The 15,000-nt window shown below is 38.6% G+C and overlaps 2 protein-coding genes across 4 annotated transcripts in view; both read left to right on the top strand.

The window, feature by feature from the left end:
• Positions 1 to 15,000, top strand: part of b4galnt3b (beta-1,4-N-acetyl-galactosaminyl transferase 3b) — a 49,994-nt gene that overhangs the window by 22,572 nt on the left and 12,422 nt on the right. The window contains exon 10 of the mRNA XM_034304987.2: positions 14,437 to 14,580. Within this exon, the coding sequence (XP_034160878.2) occupies positions 14,437 to 14,580 (144 nt within the window). The remainder of the gene's footprint in view (positions 1 to 14,436; positions 14,581 to 15,000) is intronic.
• On the top strand, positions 604 to 11,752 carry LOC117599987 (uncharacterized). 3 transcript variants are annotated; one of them, XM_053234881.1, is made up of 17 exons: positions 866 to 941; positions 1,750 to 1,824; positions 1,953 to 2,088; positions 2,240 to 2,402; positions 2,528 to 2,720; positions 2,859 to 2,960; positions 3,074 to 3,145; positions 3,285 to 3,377; positions 4,132 to 4,224; positions 4,921 to 5,013; positions 5,149 to 5,220; positions 5,804 to 5,909; positions 6,153 to 6,223; positions 6,306 to 8,505; positions 8,696 to 8,791; positions 8,897 to 8,944; positions 9,856 to 11,752. In XM_053234881.1, the coding sequence occupies exons 2-17, from the start codon at positions 1,813 to 1,815 to the stop codon at positions 10,125 to 10,127; spliced, it is 3,822 nt and encodes a 1,273-aa protein (XP_053090856.1). In that variant the 5' UTR covers positions 866 to 941; positions 1,750 to 1,812; the 3' UTR covers positions 10,128 to 11,752. The 3 variants fall into 3 exon arrangements, with proteins under 3 accessions (XP_053090854.1, XP_053090855.1, XP_053090856.1); XM_053234879.1 differs by lacking the exon at positions 1,750 to 1,824 and having other exon boundaries at positions 604 to 941; XM_053234880.1 differs by lacking the exon at positions 1,750 to 1,824 and having other exon boundaries at positions 604 to 941; positions 9,859 to 11,752.

Raw genomic sequence — 15,000 nt, forward strand, 5'->3', positions numbered from 1 at the left:
TGTGTGTGTGTGTGTGTGTGGCTTTGGAAAGGTTGCAGAACTGGAATAGCCGCCTCTGTCAACACTCCAATTCCCTGCCGTGCTGGCAATCCAAAATAGCTCAAATGATATGTTTGCTTATGTGTGTGTGTGTCTGTGTGTGTGTGTGTGTGTGTGTGTGTGTCCGTGTTCCTCTGAATTCTAGTCTGTCTCATGTTTAGGTTATAAAAAGAAAGATGTATATTTTTACATGTGCGGGAGGGAGTGTACATGTGTATGTTAAGTGTGTGTGTGTGTGTGTGTGTGTTAAGTGTGTGTGTGTGTGTGTGTGTGTGGGGACATTTGACTGTTCACAGTAAATAAAGTGTTTTTATTTAAGTTTTACACACAAATGCATCATTTATTTGTGAAATTAAGAGAATTTCTTGATTGAAAATTAGTGAAGATGCCTAACAGACAATAAACCCTGTGTGTGTGTGTCTGTGTGTGTGTGTGTGTGTGTGTGTGTGTGTGTCTGTGTGTGTGCGTTGGTTTTTGTGGCTTATGAGGACTTTTGACCTGTTTACGTACCGACACTACGGGGACATTTGGAATTATGAGGACAGGGACAGTGTCCCCATAATTCCTCTAATATATCTATATATATCTAAGTAAGAGAAGCTAAAATTCAAAGTTTCGGTCGAAGTCCACTTACACCACATACCCCTGAAACTGACTTTACACAGTGTTAACTCGGAATTTAATATAGCGCCCCCTTTAGTCTGGTCTTGGTATTGCACCAACTTACACACTTACACAAAATTTGAGCCTTCTGATTGGCTACCGCTGACTCGCCTAATTCGCGCTCTGATTGGCTGCGGCCGATGTCATTCATGTCACGTGTCTCGGTTTGTGGGCGGAGTTTCTCTATGTGCAGCGCGTCATCATGCGGAACTCATAATACGTCAATCTTTAAAAAACAGGTATGAGAATTAACTTTATACACTTTATTAAATGTACTTTATATGATTATATTGCAAAATGCACGTTTACTTTAGTTTATACATATTCAGATTAAAAAATAAAAGATTATGCTCATGAGAATGGGGTACATGTTTAGTCTAATGAGTATATCTTAAAAATCCTGCTAGTTACCATAATAATCACAGAATTCTCTACTTTAAAAACTTGGCAAATGTATTTTTAATGAATGAGTTTAAGTGTAGGTTATGGTTTATGTGAATTTGGTTTAATTAATATAAACGGGAAATATCGGTAAATTAGCATGGTAGCGTTGCTAATGATATTTAATGCTAATGTGCGACATCGCTGATCTTTAAATCATCTCTTCCGGAACACAGTGCGGGTGTATGGTTTGTAGCTCAAATGGTTTCGAGTGGCCTGCGTTAGCTGAACACAAGCAACAACCGGTAAACAACAAATAGCATGGAGACTGGAGAAGTGTTTATTTCGGTGTTATTTTATTAATCCCGGAGCGAACTCTATTAACTGTTAGTTAGCTGCAGTTGCTTAGTTTGGCTGCACCACTTCCTGTTAGCTCGCGCCGCTGTAGTGCGTGTCGGGGGCGCGCGTCGGGGGCGCGCGATTTAACACTAACATTTTATCATGCTGCAGCTGCGGGTTTTACTCTCTGACCCCTGACAGTCTCTACACGCCTCGTAAATAAGCTAGTTCGCACCTTTAAATAACTATATATATTTATTATATATATGTTTATTATATATTTTTATATATAGTATATAAATGAGAGTGGTGTGGTTTGTTTATCAGCTGTGTGTGCTGGTGCTGCGGTGACGTCACAGCAGAGTAACTGCACATCCCTCAGCATCACTGATGGAGCCCTCGGTAGGCTCACAGGCTTTACATTTATATAACAATAACCTATATACAGGCCAAAGTGTTTTAAGGCTTCAAACCTAAGTATAAACTAAATGAACTAAAGTACTAAGGATGAGTTGTGCGTGGACACACAGCGCCCGGTGTACAGACTGTGTGAGATGAAGCTGAGGAGGAGGAGGAGAGACAATCCCAAACAGGAGGCTGAATATTTCACATCTGCTGCCAAAGACAAGGAGGGATTTGATGTGAAATATATAAATTCATTTATAGGTAAGTCTTAATATGTCATTCTTTGTTAGTTTTTTTTGTTTAAAAAATTATTATTCTTATTTAGGAGCATCAGGACGTTAGAGAACACTGCAGATGTGCTGCTCGGCTTGAATAAACACTGGACTAACAGGTGTTGTGCTTTCTCATACAGGACGTGGAGTATTCAGTTGTGTTCATTTTGATAAGGGAGATTTTCTTTTGGAGTACAGAGGACAACTCATAAACAAAGCTGAATGTGAACGACGACAGAAGTTGTATCACGATGCCATGAAAGCATTCATGTATGAATTCCGTTTCAATGGAAGACTCTTATGGTATGTATAACATTGCATTGTTCTTCATATAATGTTTTCTGTAAGATCATGCTAATGCATAAAGTTTTGAAAAGGTCTTCTGTGCAGCCACAAGATGTTATGTGTTGTCTTATATCATGCTTCAGTGTCGATGCTTCCAGAGAAGATGGTTCCCTTGGGAGACTTGTCAATGATGACCACATCAGCCCAAACAGCAAAATGAAAATAATCACTGTAGAGGGAAAGCCTCATCTGTGTTTATTTGCGACTAGGAGCATCGACCCTGGAGAAGAAATCACATACGATTATGGCAATTCTGAGTTGCCTTGGAGAAATAAGGTATTGACGATTGAACTATTCAGTGTTATTGGGCCACGCTTAAACATGCCGGTACAAATATAACTTACAAATCATTACATGCTACAATCATCTAATTATATTCCCAATATTTTACACTGTCATAACAAATCTTCACAGATTGTAGCTGAAGAACACCAACTGCCACCAGAGGAAAACAGCACTATGGCATTGAGTGAGGCCAGGAGGGTGAAAGACAATCAGTCTCTGTCACAGCACCAGGTATCCTGTAGTCAGTGAAAGAATTGGAAGTTGGCTAACATGGTCTGCTGAAACCAAGCAGTGCTCCAGTTTTAATACATGCCTTTCATCTTGCTCTTTAACCTGTTCTGTAGGCTGTTTCTGAGGCAGACCCCTTTACCCCTGTGACCGAAGATACCCAGGCAGCCATCAACCAAACAGAACAGGTCATTTACAGAAATATATAATGAATTAAAACCTGTTGATTCTACATATACAATTCTATACCCAATTTACAAGCTTGAATAATAAGTATTGAAAATTTGGTTTTATTAATAATAAATGTTTTATGATGTCTGTTTTTAGAATATAGCTGGAGCCGTCACTGAGGTTACGTCAGAGCTGACGTCTGTGATGGACAAGTTGGAGACTGATGTTCCGGGTGGAGAGACAGAAAAGGTAAACTATAGAAATCATGTTTTGATTAATGATCCCCCTATCAGCTTGTGTGTGGCACAGCACTGGTTTATCAGTACACTGGGTATTAATGGGACCTTGTAGACATGTGATAGTAAATGCACATCAGCAGCTGTGTGTAAAGCATCTGACACAAACCTGGTCTCGAGGGACTTCACTTTGTGAAGCTATATAATGAACACCACATACATTATCTTAAATTGGCATTTAACAGATGTACAGTTACTGACTAGAGTTCATTCCTTTTACTATGTGCAGTGTGTTATATTCTCATCCCTCAGTAGTAGGGGACCATTATAGGAGCAGCACTGAGTATATATGTGGTCTACCGTGAGTACAGCAGTGACACACACGTTACAGTGTGTGGGGTGCAGTTATGAGTTAATCAGCTACAGCACTGTTTTTAGGGGCATCATTATCACTGATGGATGTCCATTATATGGGTATAAATAGTATACCATCTATACAGTGCACTTCCCTACTATACTGTATATACAGTGCACATATGAACACTTCCCAGAGCCCTGACCTAAACCCTATAGAGCATTTGAAAGATGCAATGATGGAAGACTGCTGATGCGCTACTGTGGATGAACTGAAAATTTGTTGATTGAAACTCGTTGGAAACTTCCAGCACAACTGTTACAGAAAATCGCTGATTCCAAATTCTTCTTGGGAATACTGTGTGTGTAACAATTGTGAAATGAGAAAAATGTTTTATGATGTCTGTTTTTAGAATATAGCTGGAGCCGTCACTGAGGTTACATCAGAGCTGACGTCTGTGATGGACAAGTTGGAGACTGATGTTCCAGGAGGAGAGACAGAAAAGGTAAATTGTAGAAATCATCATCTGATTAATTATCTCCCTAATTGTTCTGTGCAGTTTGCGGAGTTTGAGGGAGTTTTTAATCACAGTACACTGTCTGTTTAAAGTCACTGGGACTGGTGCACTGTAATAGTGAAGTGTGTCTGTGAGCTGCTCCTCGCACTGGAAACATTTCTTGAGCACAGAGATAGAAGTGTCTGCAGTTGTAGGCACTATATTAAGAATGTAGTTAGTGTGTGTATGTGATGTGTATGGCTGAGACCTGTTTTATGAGAACACTGTGTCTAATGAGAACCTTTAGGAACTATGCTATAAGGATCCTCTACCAGAGGAATATTAGTGTGTGTCAGTGTGTTTGACTAGTACATGGTATATGAGGACAGTATTGATTTATATGATGACTCTGTGTTCATCAGCTTGTGTGTGACACAGCACTGGTTTATCAGTACACTGGGTATTAAAGGGACCTTGTAGACATGTGATAGTAAATGCACATCAGCAGCTGTGTGTAAAGCATCTGACAGAAACATGGTCTCGAGGGACTTCACTTTGTGAAGCTATATCATGAACACCATATACATTATTAGGTATTTATCTGCTTCTTCAGAGTCACTGGGAGTGGTGCACTGTAAATGTGTATTGATCTGACTTGGGTGCTGGTTTATCATCATAGAAATCTCTTGTTATTTTTGTTTTTAGAATACAGCTGGAACCATTACTGAGGTTACAACAGTGCTGACGACTATAAAGGACAAGATGGAGTCTGAGGTTCCAAGAAAGGAGACAGAAAAGGTAATTTTGAGATCATCTTCTGATTAATTATGTCCAAAAGGATACCCATTGCCTGCTAATTTCACTAAACTAAACAGAAAATAATCCTAGCCTGGTTAATCTGTAACCTTAACATTTTGTTGTCTAATATTTCAGATTACCATTGTGAAGGAGCAATCTGGGCCTGAGGAAAAAGATACAATAGCACCAAGTGAGAAAACAGAAAAAGTAAGTTTGCTGGATAGACATTATTTCTGGCTTATGAATTTCTATGGAATACATCATCAATAATTTCCTTCATTATTTGTATAATTTATTTCATGTTGCATAATTTCAAATATCTACTGTATGTGTAATGACCAAAGCCGTTCATACAGTATGTCGAATATCACATTAGTGAGCAACATGTTCTGCTATCAAAACCTATATTTATCAGTTATTTTGATCATTTTTGATTTGTTTTAAAAACGTACATTTTGCTTTTTTGTCACCATTGCCTCATACTTAAACACATCCAGAATTAAAATGAAGACGTGTGAAAGAGAATGCTGATGCAGTATCTAGAATATCCAGATACAGTTTTAATATTTTGTCACCTCAGCTTTTGTTATATAAAGTCAAGACTAAAACCTCTAACAGGCATGCTCTTTTTGTCTGTATTTGTATTTGAGTTGTGAAAATGCCCAAAGTGCACATCATCTAACATCAAATAAATGGATTTTGCTTTCCATGTTATTCCTCCACTAGAGTTACTTTTAGACAAATATTTTTGGTTGTGATGTCAAATGAGTTTTATTAATTCTATTCACAGAATTGTAAACATGAAATGGTCCTCGCAACTGTTTCGAGCATGAACAAATGTGCAGCATGTGTTGGACCTGTAGCATCACTCAAATGGATTGGTCTGAGATGCAAAGGTCAGTAATGTACTTTACAGTATTTAAGATGGCAGTTAATTTATAACTGGTATGGTTTGTCCAATTGGCCCATTGTTTCCAGACAGTGGTCCTGGTCTCATAAATTCATAAGGTTTGAAAATTATTAATAAAATTCTAAGCTTCATCTTTTTATATTGAGTTAAGGCAACAGTTGTGGTGTTTTTAGTTTTATTTGTATTGAAATCTTACATTCTTACTTATTTACTTCTCTCTCTTTTGCAGTCTGCAATTGTTTTTGGCACAAGTCCTGCTTTGTAAAACTTAGAAAGAATGAGAGCGAGTCATTATCATGGGTGAGTGCATTTATAATTCATTATATAAATTTTAGTCATTTGCAAGTGCAATTTCTAGTGATCGTTTGTTTTCTGGTACTAGGGAGTAAGTACTGGTGAGGATGAATCACTATCAGATGAAGAATATGTGCCAAAGTCAGAGTCAGACAGTGAATCTGAGAGTTCAGTAGAGTTACAAGGAGAATGCCCCTTGAATATGGAGAAACGAAAGGCTATTTATTCCCAGATTGCCATGTTGAATCCTGAAGGTGCAAGCAAGGGCAAAGTGTGTGTTAAGGCCAGAGAAGAAGTTGGTTTACTTTATGAGGAGCAGTTGACTGATGTAGATTATGACAGTGAAGCGAGCTATACACAAACCTCAGATAATCTTTCAAGCAAAGTTCAGGGTAAGCAAGTGTCTGAGACCTACAGAACATCAAAAGTTGCAGTTTTAGGCAGTGCATCAGACAGTTTAATGCTGCCAACAACAGTCACTGGAACATCTGCAAGCCAGCAACTGTTGGAAGTAAGAGAGGGAGCTGGTGGAAGTGATTTACTTGGAGATGTTGAGGAATCATTAATGGCAGAGGGCAAGGCTAAAGTGGATGGAGCTGAGGAGTGTCTTCAGTCATCTGTAATTTCTTGTACTGAAAATAAGAAAAACTACTGTTATATTTGTGGGAAACCACAGTCAAAAATCTCTCGTCATCTGAAAACACATATGGCAGAAGGTGAAGTTGCAAAAGCACTGTCAATGCCAAAGAACTCAAAAGAACGTAAAGTATTGCTGCAGAACCTTAGAAACAAGGGCAACTATCAGCATAATTCCGATGTTGTACAGAAAGGAACTGGGATGCTCAAAGTCAAACGAAGACCAACCAGAATTTGCGATTCCAAAGAGTTTGTGCATTGCATGTACTGCAAAGCGATGTTTGTCCGTAAAGACCTATGGCGACATGCAAGAAGATGTTCTTTAAAGCCAGGAGAACTAAATGAACACCACGGTAGGGCCAGGGTTTTGGGTTTGGCAGCCTTGGCAGAGTCTACATTCCCACACCAGATATCGCCTGGGGTTTGGAAGCTTTTAAGTGCAATGAAAGAAGATGACGTTGCCTCTGTAGTACGCAATGACTTCTGCATTCTTCAGCTAGCACAGTCTTTCTTCAATAAACATGGAAATGACTCTACCAAATATGAATATATTCGACAAAAGCTTCGTGAAATTGGAAGATTTTTGTTAACTCTACGCAGCAATTCTCACATACACAGCCTTGAGGAAGCTGTAAAACCTGCCAACTTTCCAAGTGTTGTTCAAGCTGTCAAAACAGTGTCTGGCTATGATGAAGAAATGAACTGCTACCAAACTCCTAGCCTAGCATTAAAACTGGGGCACACCTTACAAAAGGTATGTGCGATCATCCATTGTAGAGCTTTAATGGCAGAGGATGAAGAGCAAATCAAGTCAACTGAAACATTCAAAAAACTGTATACCAGCAAGTGGTCAGAGCTCATCTCCCACAATGCTTTAAACTCACTGAGTGAAGCAAAATTTAACAAGCCATTAACGCTGCCATTTACCCATGATGTTCAGCTGCTTCATAAACACCTGGAAACAATTGCAGATGCATCATCCGAAAACTTGAAGAAGGCACCATCGCCACAAATCTATGCAGAACTTGCTAAAACCACACTTGCAAGAATAATTCTTTTTAATCGAAGACGTGCTGGGGAAGTCTCCAAAATGCAGACAAAAAGCTTCCAAGAAAGAGATAACACGCATCTTCATGAAGATGTTGCAGTGGGCCTTTCTAAATTTGAACAGAAACTTTGCAGCCACTTCAGCAGGGTTGAGATCAGGGGTAAAAGGGGGAGGAAAGTCGCTGTGCTTCTTACACCAAACATGGTGGATGCACTCACACTTTTGGTCAGTAAAAGAAAGGAATGTGGGGTACTGGATTCCAATTCCTTCTTGTTTGCCAGACCCAACTGCCAAAGCCCTTACAGGGGCCAGGACTGCCTGAGACTCTATGCATCTCACTGTGGTGCTCAAAATCCAGAACATCTTAGGTCAACACATTTGCGTAAACATGTGGCCACTCTCTCACAAATTCTTAACCTAAAAAACAATGAATTGGATCAAGTTGCAGACTTCTTGGGACATGACATCCGTGTACATCGTGAATACTACAGGCTCCCAGAAGCAACAACTCAGCTAGCTAAAATATCAAAACTCCTACTGGCCATGGAAAAAGGGGTTCTTCCTGAACTTCAAGGCAAATCACTTGATGACATTGAAATTGAAGGTATGCATCTGCATTTTAGAAGGGGAACAGTTTTAAAGGTCCTGTGGTGTCCTAATGTGTCCTATGTAGAATTAGGCTAATATTAGGCAATCAGATTGGTAAAGACTGTTACTTAATATCATGTTCAAGGAACATAGTCAGGGACTTGTTGAAATATACTGTAGTATTCATTTTTGCTTCTGCTTTTAAGATCATATCAACATTGATGGCAGTGATGGAAGTGAATCTGAGAATGGCACTGAAAGTGAGAATATGGATGTGTCTATGAGTGCACCAGTGCAGATTGGTAGGTTTTTCTAACATATTGATGTGTTACATGCCCAATTGTTTGGGTCGTGATCAGTCCACACTGTTTGTGTATGCTGAATAATGTGGTAATCTCTTCTTATAGCGATGCAGAAGGATCACCCACCAAAAGAAGCCAAAGCTGGATGTTCTGGTTGTATTTTCTAAGTTATATATGTGGTTTTGTTTTAGTCATATAACTCATAATTATCTTTTTTTTAACCTATTTTAATTTGAAACAAAACTCTATGTCATCATATCTCCCAGTCTTTATGGTTGTATGATGTGCATATTTATATACTTGTTTGTTTAGTCTCAAACACAGATGCTTTGCCCATGTCCCATAGAGCACCTGCTGTTTTAATTTTATTGCTGTGCAATAAGCTGGCTATAAGGTTCACAATTTTAAACATCACAATCTAATTGATTCTTTTGATACGTGTTGTATACACCAATCAGACATAACAACCAGTGAAAGGTGAAGTGAATAACATTGATTATTTCTCTACGATGGCGTTTGTCGAGGGTTGGGATATATTAGTATATCAACTAATTTGATTTAGTTTAGTATATCAACAATTGTGATGGCTAGACTACTGGGTAAGAGCATCTCCAACATAGCAGGTCTTGTTCCCAGTATACAGTGGCTAGAACCTACCAAAAGTGGTCCAAGGAAGGAGAACTGGTGAACCAGAGACAGGGTCATGGACTCCCAAGGTGCATTGATGCTCATGGGGATGGAAGCTTAGCCCTTCTGGCCCTTACAGGACTTAAAGGATCTGCTGTTAACGTCTTGGTGCCAGATACCACAGCACACCTTCAGAGGTCTTGTGGAGTCCATGCCTCAACAGCTCAGAGCTGTTTGGTGGCACAAGAAGAACCTACACAATATTAGGCACCTGGTTTTAATGTTATGGCTGCTTGGTGTATACCCATGTCTATGTTTCATATAACAGCAAGCTTTTTGGATATTTGACCACTAACAAAAGCCCCCAATATCTAGACATCTCAGCATTCAGAGTTTTTTCTGAAACTAATAGGTTTTTTATTTGTTTGTTTGTTTAGCAGTGGTGCAGGACAATACTGTAGCAGAGACTGAACACACTAGAAAGAGGTCTAGAAAGACGGTACGAACACAGTGGTCTAAACGTGAGGTCATGGCTGTCATGAAACACTTCAAGTCTCATATAACCACAGGAAAACTGGCCACAATGGCAGAGTGTCTGCAGTGCAAGGCTGCTGAGGATCCTGTGCTGGCAGGCCGTACAGCACAAAATATACGAGATTTTGTTCGAAACAGGGGAATAACTTTTAAAAGGAAATCCCAATGTAATTGAAAATCGTGATGGGATGCTACATAAAGGTTCCTCTGAAAGTAACAGAAAGCAAGCTCAGTTAGTCTGTTTTTGCTATATGCTGAAGATGTTTGGGTTTGAGGTCAAAAGATGAATATGAGATGATGGTTTAGAATTTCAGCTTTCATTTCCTGATTTTTATATCTGTGTTACACAGCTTAAAACATGGCACCTTTGGTATAGGCACAAATTCTCTTAAAGTAAATTAAACAACACTTAATATTTGGTTCATATCCCTTGCTTGCAATAACTGTATCAAGCCAGCATACATACATCCCATATACATCGCTCAAAACAAGAGTAGCTGTTCATAGCTACTAATTCTTTAAACAATCAATTTAACAGGATACACCTGGGCAACAAGAAACACCAGTCACATGTTCCAACATACTTCATCACTTGAAAATAAAATGTTTAAAAAATGTAAATATCAGGAAAAAAAGCTAAAATTCTGAGCTATCGTTTTATATTCGTCATTTGATCTTAAACCCAGATGTCTAGGTATAGGAAAAACAATATAATTGAACTTGCTTTTCAGAGGGGACTGTATTTAACAGAGTTAAAAATTATGTTAACAGTTAACAGTTATGTTTTTTAAGTGCTCAGTTGTAGTATCCCTAACCTGAGTTGCTTAATGTTCTGTAATTGTTGTATAGAAGGACTTGTTCTGTTAAGTCACAGATGACCCGGTAAATCACCATGCGGTCATGTTTGTGTTTGTGTTAAGTCGAGTACCAATAAAACATGCCTGTCCTTCTAATACAGTGTAAAGTCTTTTTTTGTGTATTGTTAAACTGATGTCCCGATAAAGCGGTGTGACCTTATAAGTACCAATTCTGTCGGAGGCGGGAGCTTCTCAGACGGTCCTTATATGCAACCATAATGTCAGGTCTTGTGTTTAAGAGTTTAATTTTGCGTAGAAGAAATCTGAAGTGAAATTTGTCTTGCTAAAAAAAAACCAAATTTTTTGATGTTTACGGCATTGCTGTAGCACAAAGGGAAAGGTGGGTCCCCTTAAACCACGTTTCAACTGGTTTGGCCGGCAAAGTCCTCGTAAGACTTAAAAACCAGTATGTGTGTGTGTGTGTGTGTGTGTGTGTGTGTGTGTGTGTCTGTGTGTGTGTGAGTGTGTGTGAGGTAGTATATTTAGCTGAAGTATCTGCTTACAGGCATCTGAGTGGTTTAAAGAGGAGCTTCTTAATGTTTCAGTTTGGAATTTTTATGATTTATGATTTATGTTTTTACTATTTTTGTCCTTTTTTTTTAACTCGTTGCTGTGAGAATAGTTTACACACTGTTGCACACACACACACACACCCAAGTCAACCTAACATGTTCACACACACACACACCTAATTCAGAAAGAGTGTTCATATCAACATAAGATATAAAGTCCACAATACATCCTGTGTTTCTGTAAATAATTCACTACACAGTTAAACAATTAAAATAACAAGCTGAAATTATTTAAATTTGTCTTTGCTGCTGTTTGAAGTGTTTTTTTTGTTTTTTTTTTATTCATTTGGGAACATGAAGGTGTAACAACACATTTTACTAATATTGCAAAATCAGTGTCTAAAACAATAATTTACAGAGTGGTTCAAACGTTTGGTTCCTTTATTTCACAATTTATCTCCTGAAATGAAGCAGAGATTAAAAATGTGATGTTTTATCCTGTAACAAAACAAAACACACAACTTTTGCACTCGACTGAATACTTACGATACAGTTGAGTGCAAAAGTTGTGTGTTTTGTTTTGTTTAGCATTGAATGCAGGCTGGTCTCACTTTTAAACACCTTTTAAAGAAGTCCAGGATTTTTTATAAATTCTTTTTAAAGTAGTTTAAAATACTGTATGTGTTAAAGATAATATGTGAAATATTTATTGTTGACAATCAGTTAATCAAAAAGAAATTAAAACAAATAAAACAACAACTAAAATTGTAGGCAAGTGTTTAATCCTGATGTGTGTATGTGTGTGTGTGTGTGTCTGATGTGTGTGTGTGTGTGTGTGTGTGTGTGTGTCTGTCGTGTGTGTTTCTGGTATGTGTGTTTCTGATGTGTGTGTGTGTGTATCTGTGGTGTGTGTGTGTGTTTTTCTGATGTGTGTGTGTGTGTGTCTCTGGTATGTGTGTTTCTGATGTGTGTGTGTATCTGTGGTGTGTGTGTGTTTCTGGTGTGTGTGTGTGTGTTTCTGATGTGTGTCTCTGGTATGTGTGTTTCTGATGTGTGTGTGTTTCTGATGTCTGTGTGTATCTGTGGTGTGTGTGTTTCTGATGTGTGTGTGTGTGTGTGTGTGTCTGCTTTGTGTGTTTCTGATGTGTGTGTGTGATTCTGATGTGTGTGTGTGTATCTGTGGGGTATGTGTGTGACTGTCTTGTGCATGTCGTGTGTGTGTGTCTGGTTTGTGTGTTTCTGATGTGTGTGTGTGTTTCTGATGTGTGTGTGTGTGTGTGTGTTTCTGATGTGTGTGTGTATCTGTGGTGTGTGTGTGTGTGTGACTGTCTTGTGCATGTCGTGTGTATGTGTGTGTGTTTCTGATGTGTGTGTGTGTTTCTGATGTGTGTGTGTGTATCTGTGGGGTGTGTTTTAATTCTTTTTAAATTAGACTCATGTGTCAGAGGTGCAACTGCAGGTTTTCTTTATTAAAAGTTTGATTTCTGTATTTAAAGACTTCAGATGATTAGCAATCAGGCGTAACGAGTACAAAACAAGGAAAAAAACAAACACAACAGAGGATATAAAAAAAAAACCTTTGAAGCGTCGCTAGGGAAACCATTAGGTGTGAGACTTCACGATAAGAGAGAGTGTGTTTGTGTGTGTGTGTGTGTGTTTGTGAGAGATTGTGAACAGGAGTGTATAATTAGAAGTCCAGAAGAATGTGACATGGTTTTGAAGTTTGTGATGTTGAGCAGAAATAAAGGGAGTTAGTGTGTGTAACGTGATTAAATCATAAGTCAGGTTTGGTACATTATCATTTCTATAGCAGCAGCTCATTCACAGGTTAGCTAATGATGAACAGATTTTAAAAATGTGTTGTTTACCAAAGAGAAGTGTGTAATTGTTCTGTGAGGAGATGTTTATTTAGCATTTATGGAAGGAGTCTCCAGTGTCAGCGCTTTCTCACAGTCAGCAAGTTTTCCGACATGTTCAGGACAGAGGAGTTTTTCGCGTTTCGCTTTCTCAGAAACATGACAAGTTTTATTTTTGTCTTATTAACTTCGAGAGAGAGAGAGAGAGAGGGAGAGAGAGAGAGAGAGAGAGAGAGGGAGAGAGAGAGGGAGAGAGAGAGGGAGAGAGAGAGGGAGAGAGAGAGACGTAACTTAGACGTAACTGAGAACAGGAACGAACTTGTTTTAAACAACGTGTCGTTCCTTAATAATTGTAATCATTGGAAATATTGCTGTGGTATAAGAGGAGTAATTGCTTTAAATAATCCACATTATTCTGTGTTTATTTTAAACATAAAATGGTCTGTACATTCTTTAAAGCCAATCATCATCCTGAGTGTAAGAAAGGCGCATTATAAATAAAATTTATTATTATTATTATCCTGGATTAATAAACAATACAACAGTCATGAACAATCAAGGTCCATGTTTTATTTATGGATTCAAAGGTGACGACTGCACAGTGAGAGCAGAATCAAGCTGTAAATTTAAGTGAGTAAGGCTTCTTTAAACCATAACATAAGCATATATGGCAACATTGGGTCTTGTGAAAAGCAGGATGTGGAAGTTTTTTCATGAAAATGGATATAAGAGCACCCTTCTGAAGAGTTGGGCAGCTTTTGTTTGCAGACAACTGCTCGGCTTAATTCTGGAAAGAATAAAGTCTAATGGCGTCTCCAGAGTGATCTTTGATCCGCATTAATTGCTACAACAAGGTCTCTGAGGTTGCCAGATTTTTCTTGAATAAAAGCATCCAAGACGGGGTTTTTGATTAGCGTCTAGACTAAACAAAAACACTCGTCTTTAAACCAGAAAAAAATCGGTAGCTTATAAAGTAGCACTTGATCATATTATTTTGCCTGTTGAGATAGAAATACAGCGACAGAAAGCATGAAGGATTGAAGAACACTCGAGAATCTTGGAGAATATATTCAGAAAAATAAAACTTCATTATGTGATCTTAATAGACTTAATGTCTTTATTTACTGGGTTTACCATAAAGTTTTATTTTAAGTTAAATAAGTAAACTTTGTTAAGCTGTAGATGTAAATTACAGTACCTTAGAGTTGCTAGCTATTCTCAGACCTCTGTGTGTGTGTGTGTGTGTGTGTGTGTGTTAGTCGAGTCCTCCCTGAAGATGAGTGATGTCAGTCACATTCCTCAGACGGCTGCTAGTCACGTAGCCCTGCCTCTGGACAAAGCACGAGCTGCACACCACGGGGCAGAGATGCTGAGAGAAGACCCTCGTGACACTTTTTTTAAAAGTGAGAAGTCAATCATGCACACACACACACACACACACACACACACACACACACACACACACACCAGACATAGACATCCTGTTTACACCTAGTAGTGCTGGTCATCTGCAAACAACCAAAACCTTCCTATTACTGTGTCATTACTGAAACCCGTCCTGGAACATTGTCATGACCTAAACTCCGCCCAGTACATCATAACTGCAAACATGCAAACCCTCCTGATACATCATAACCGAAACCCCTCCCAATACATTACATCATAACCAAAACTCCTCCCAATACATTACATCATAACCAAAACCCCTCCCAGTACATTACATCATAACCGAAACCCCTCCCAATGCATTACATCATAACCGAAACTCCTCCCAATACATTACATCATAACCAAAACTCCTCCCAATACATTACATCATAACC

This window comes from Pangasianodon hypophthalmus, chromosome 6 (genome assembly GCF_027358585.1).
Source record: "Pangasianodon hypophthalmus isolate fPanHyp1 chromosome 6, fPanHyp1.pri, whole genome shotgun sequence".
Classification (NCBI taxonomy): domain Eukaryota; kingdom Metazoa; phylum Chordata; class Actinopteri; order Siluriformes; family Pangasiidae; genus Pangasianodon; species Pangasianodon hypophthalmus.

Coding starts and splice junctions, on each gene's coding strand:
- LOC117599987 (XM_053234879.1), top strand. CDS start 843: ATGTCATTCATGTCACGTGTCTCGGTTTGTGGGCGGAGTTTCTCTATG. Junction 2,403..2,527: donor TTCAATGGAAGACTCTTATG/GTATGTATAACA, acceptor ATCATGCTTCAG/TGTCGATGCTTCCAGAGAAG. Junction 8,945..9,855: donor AGCCAAAGCTGGATGTTCTG/GTTGTATTTTCT, acceptor TTGTTTGTTTAG/CAGTGGTGCAGGACAATACT.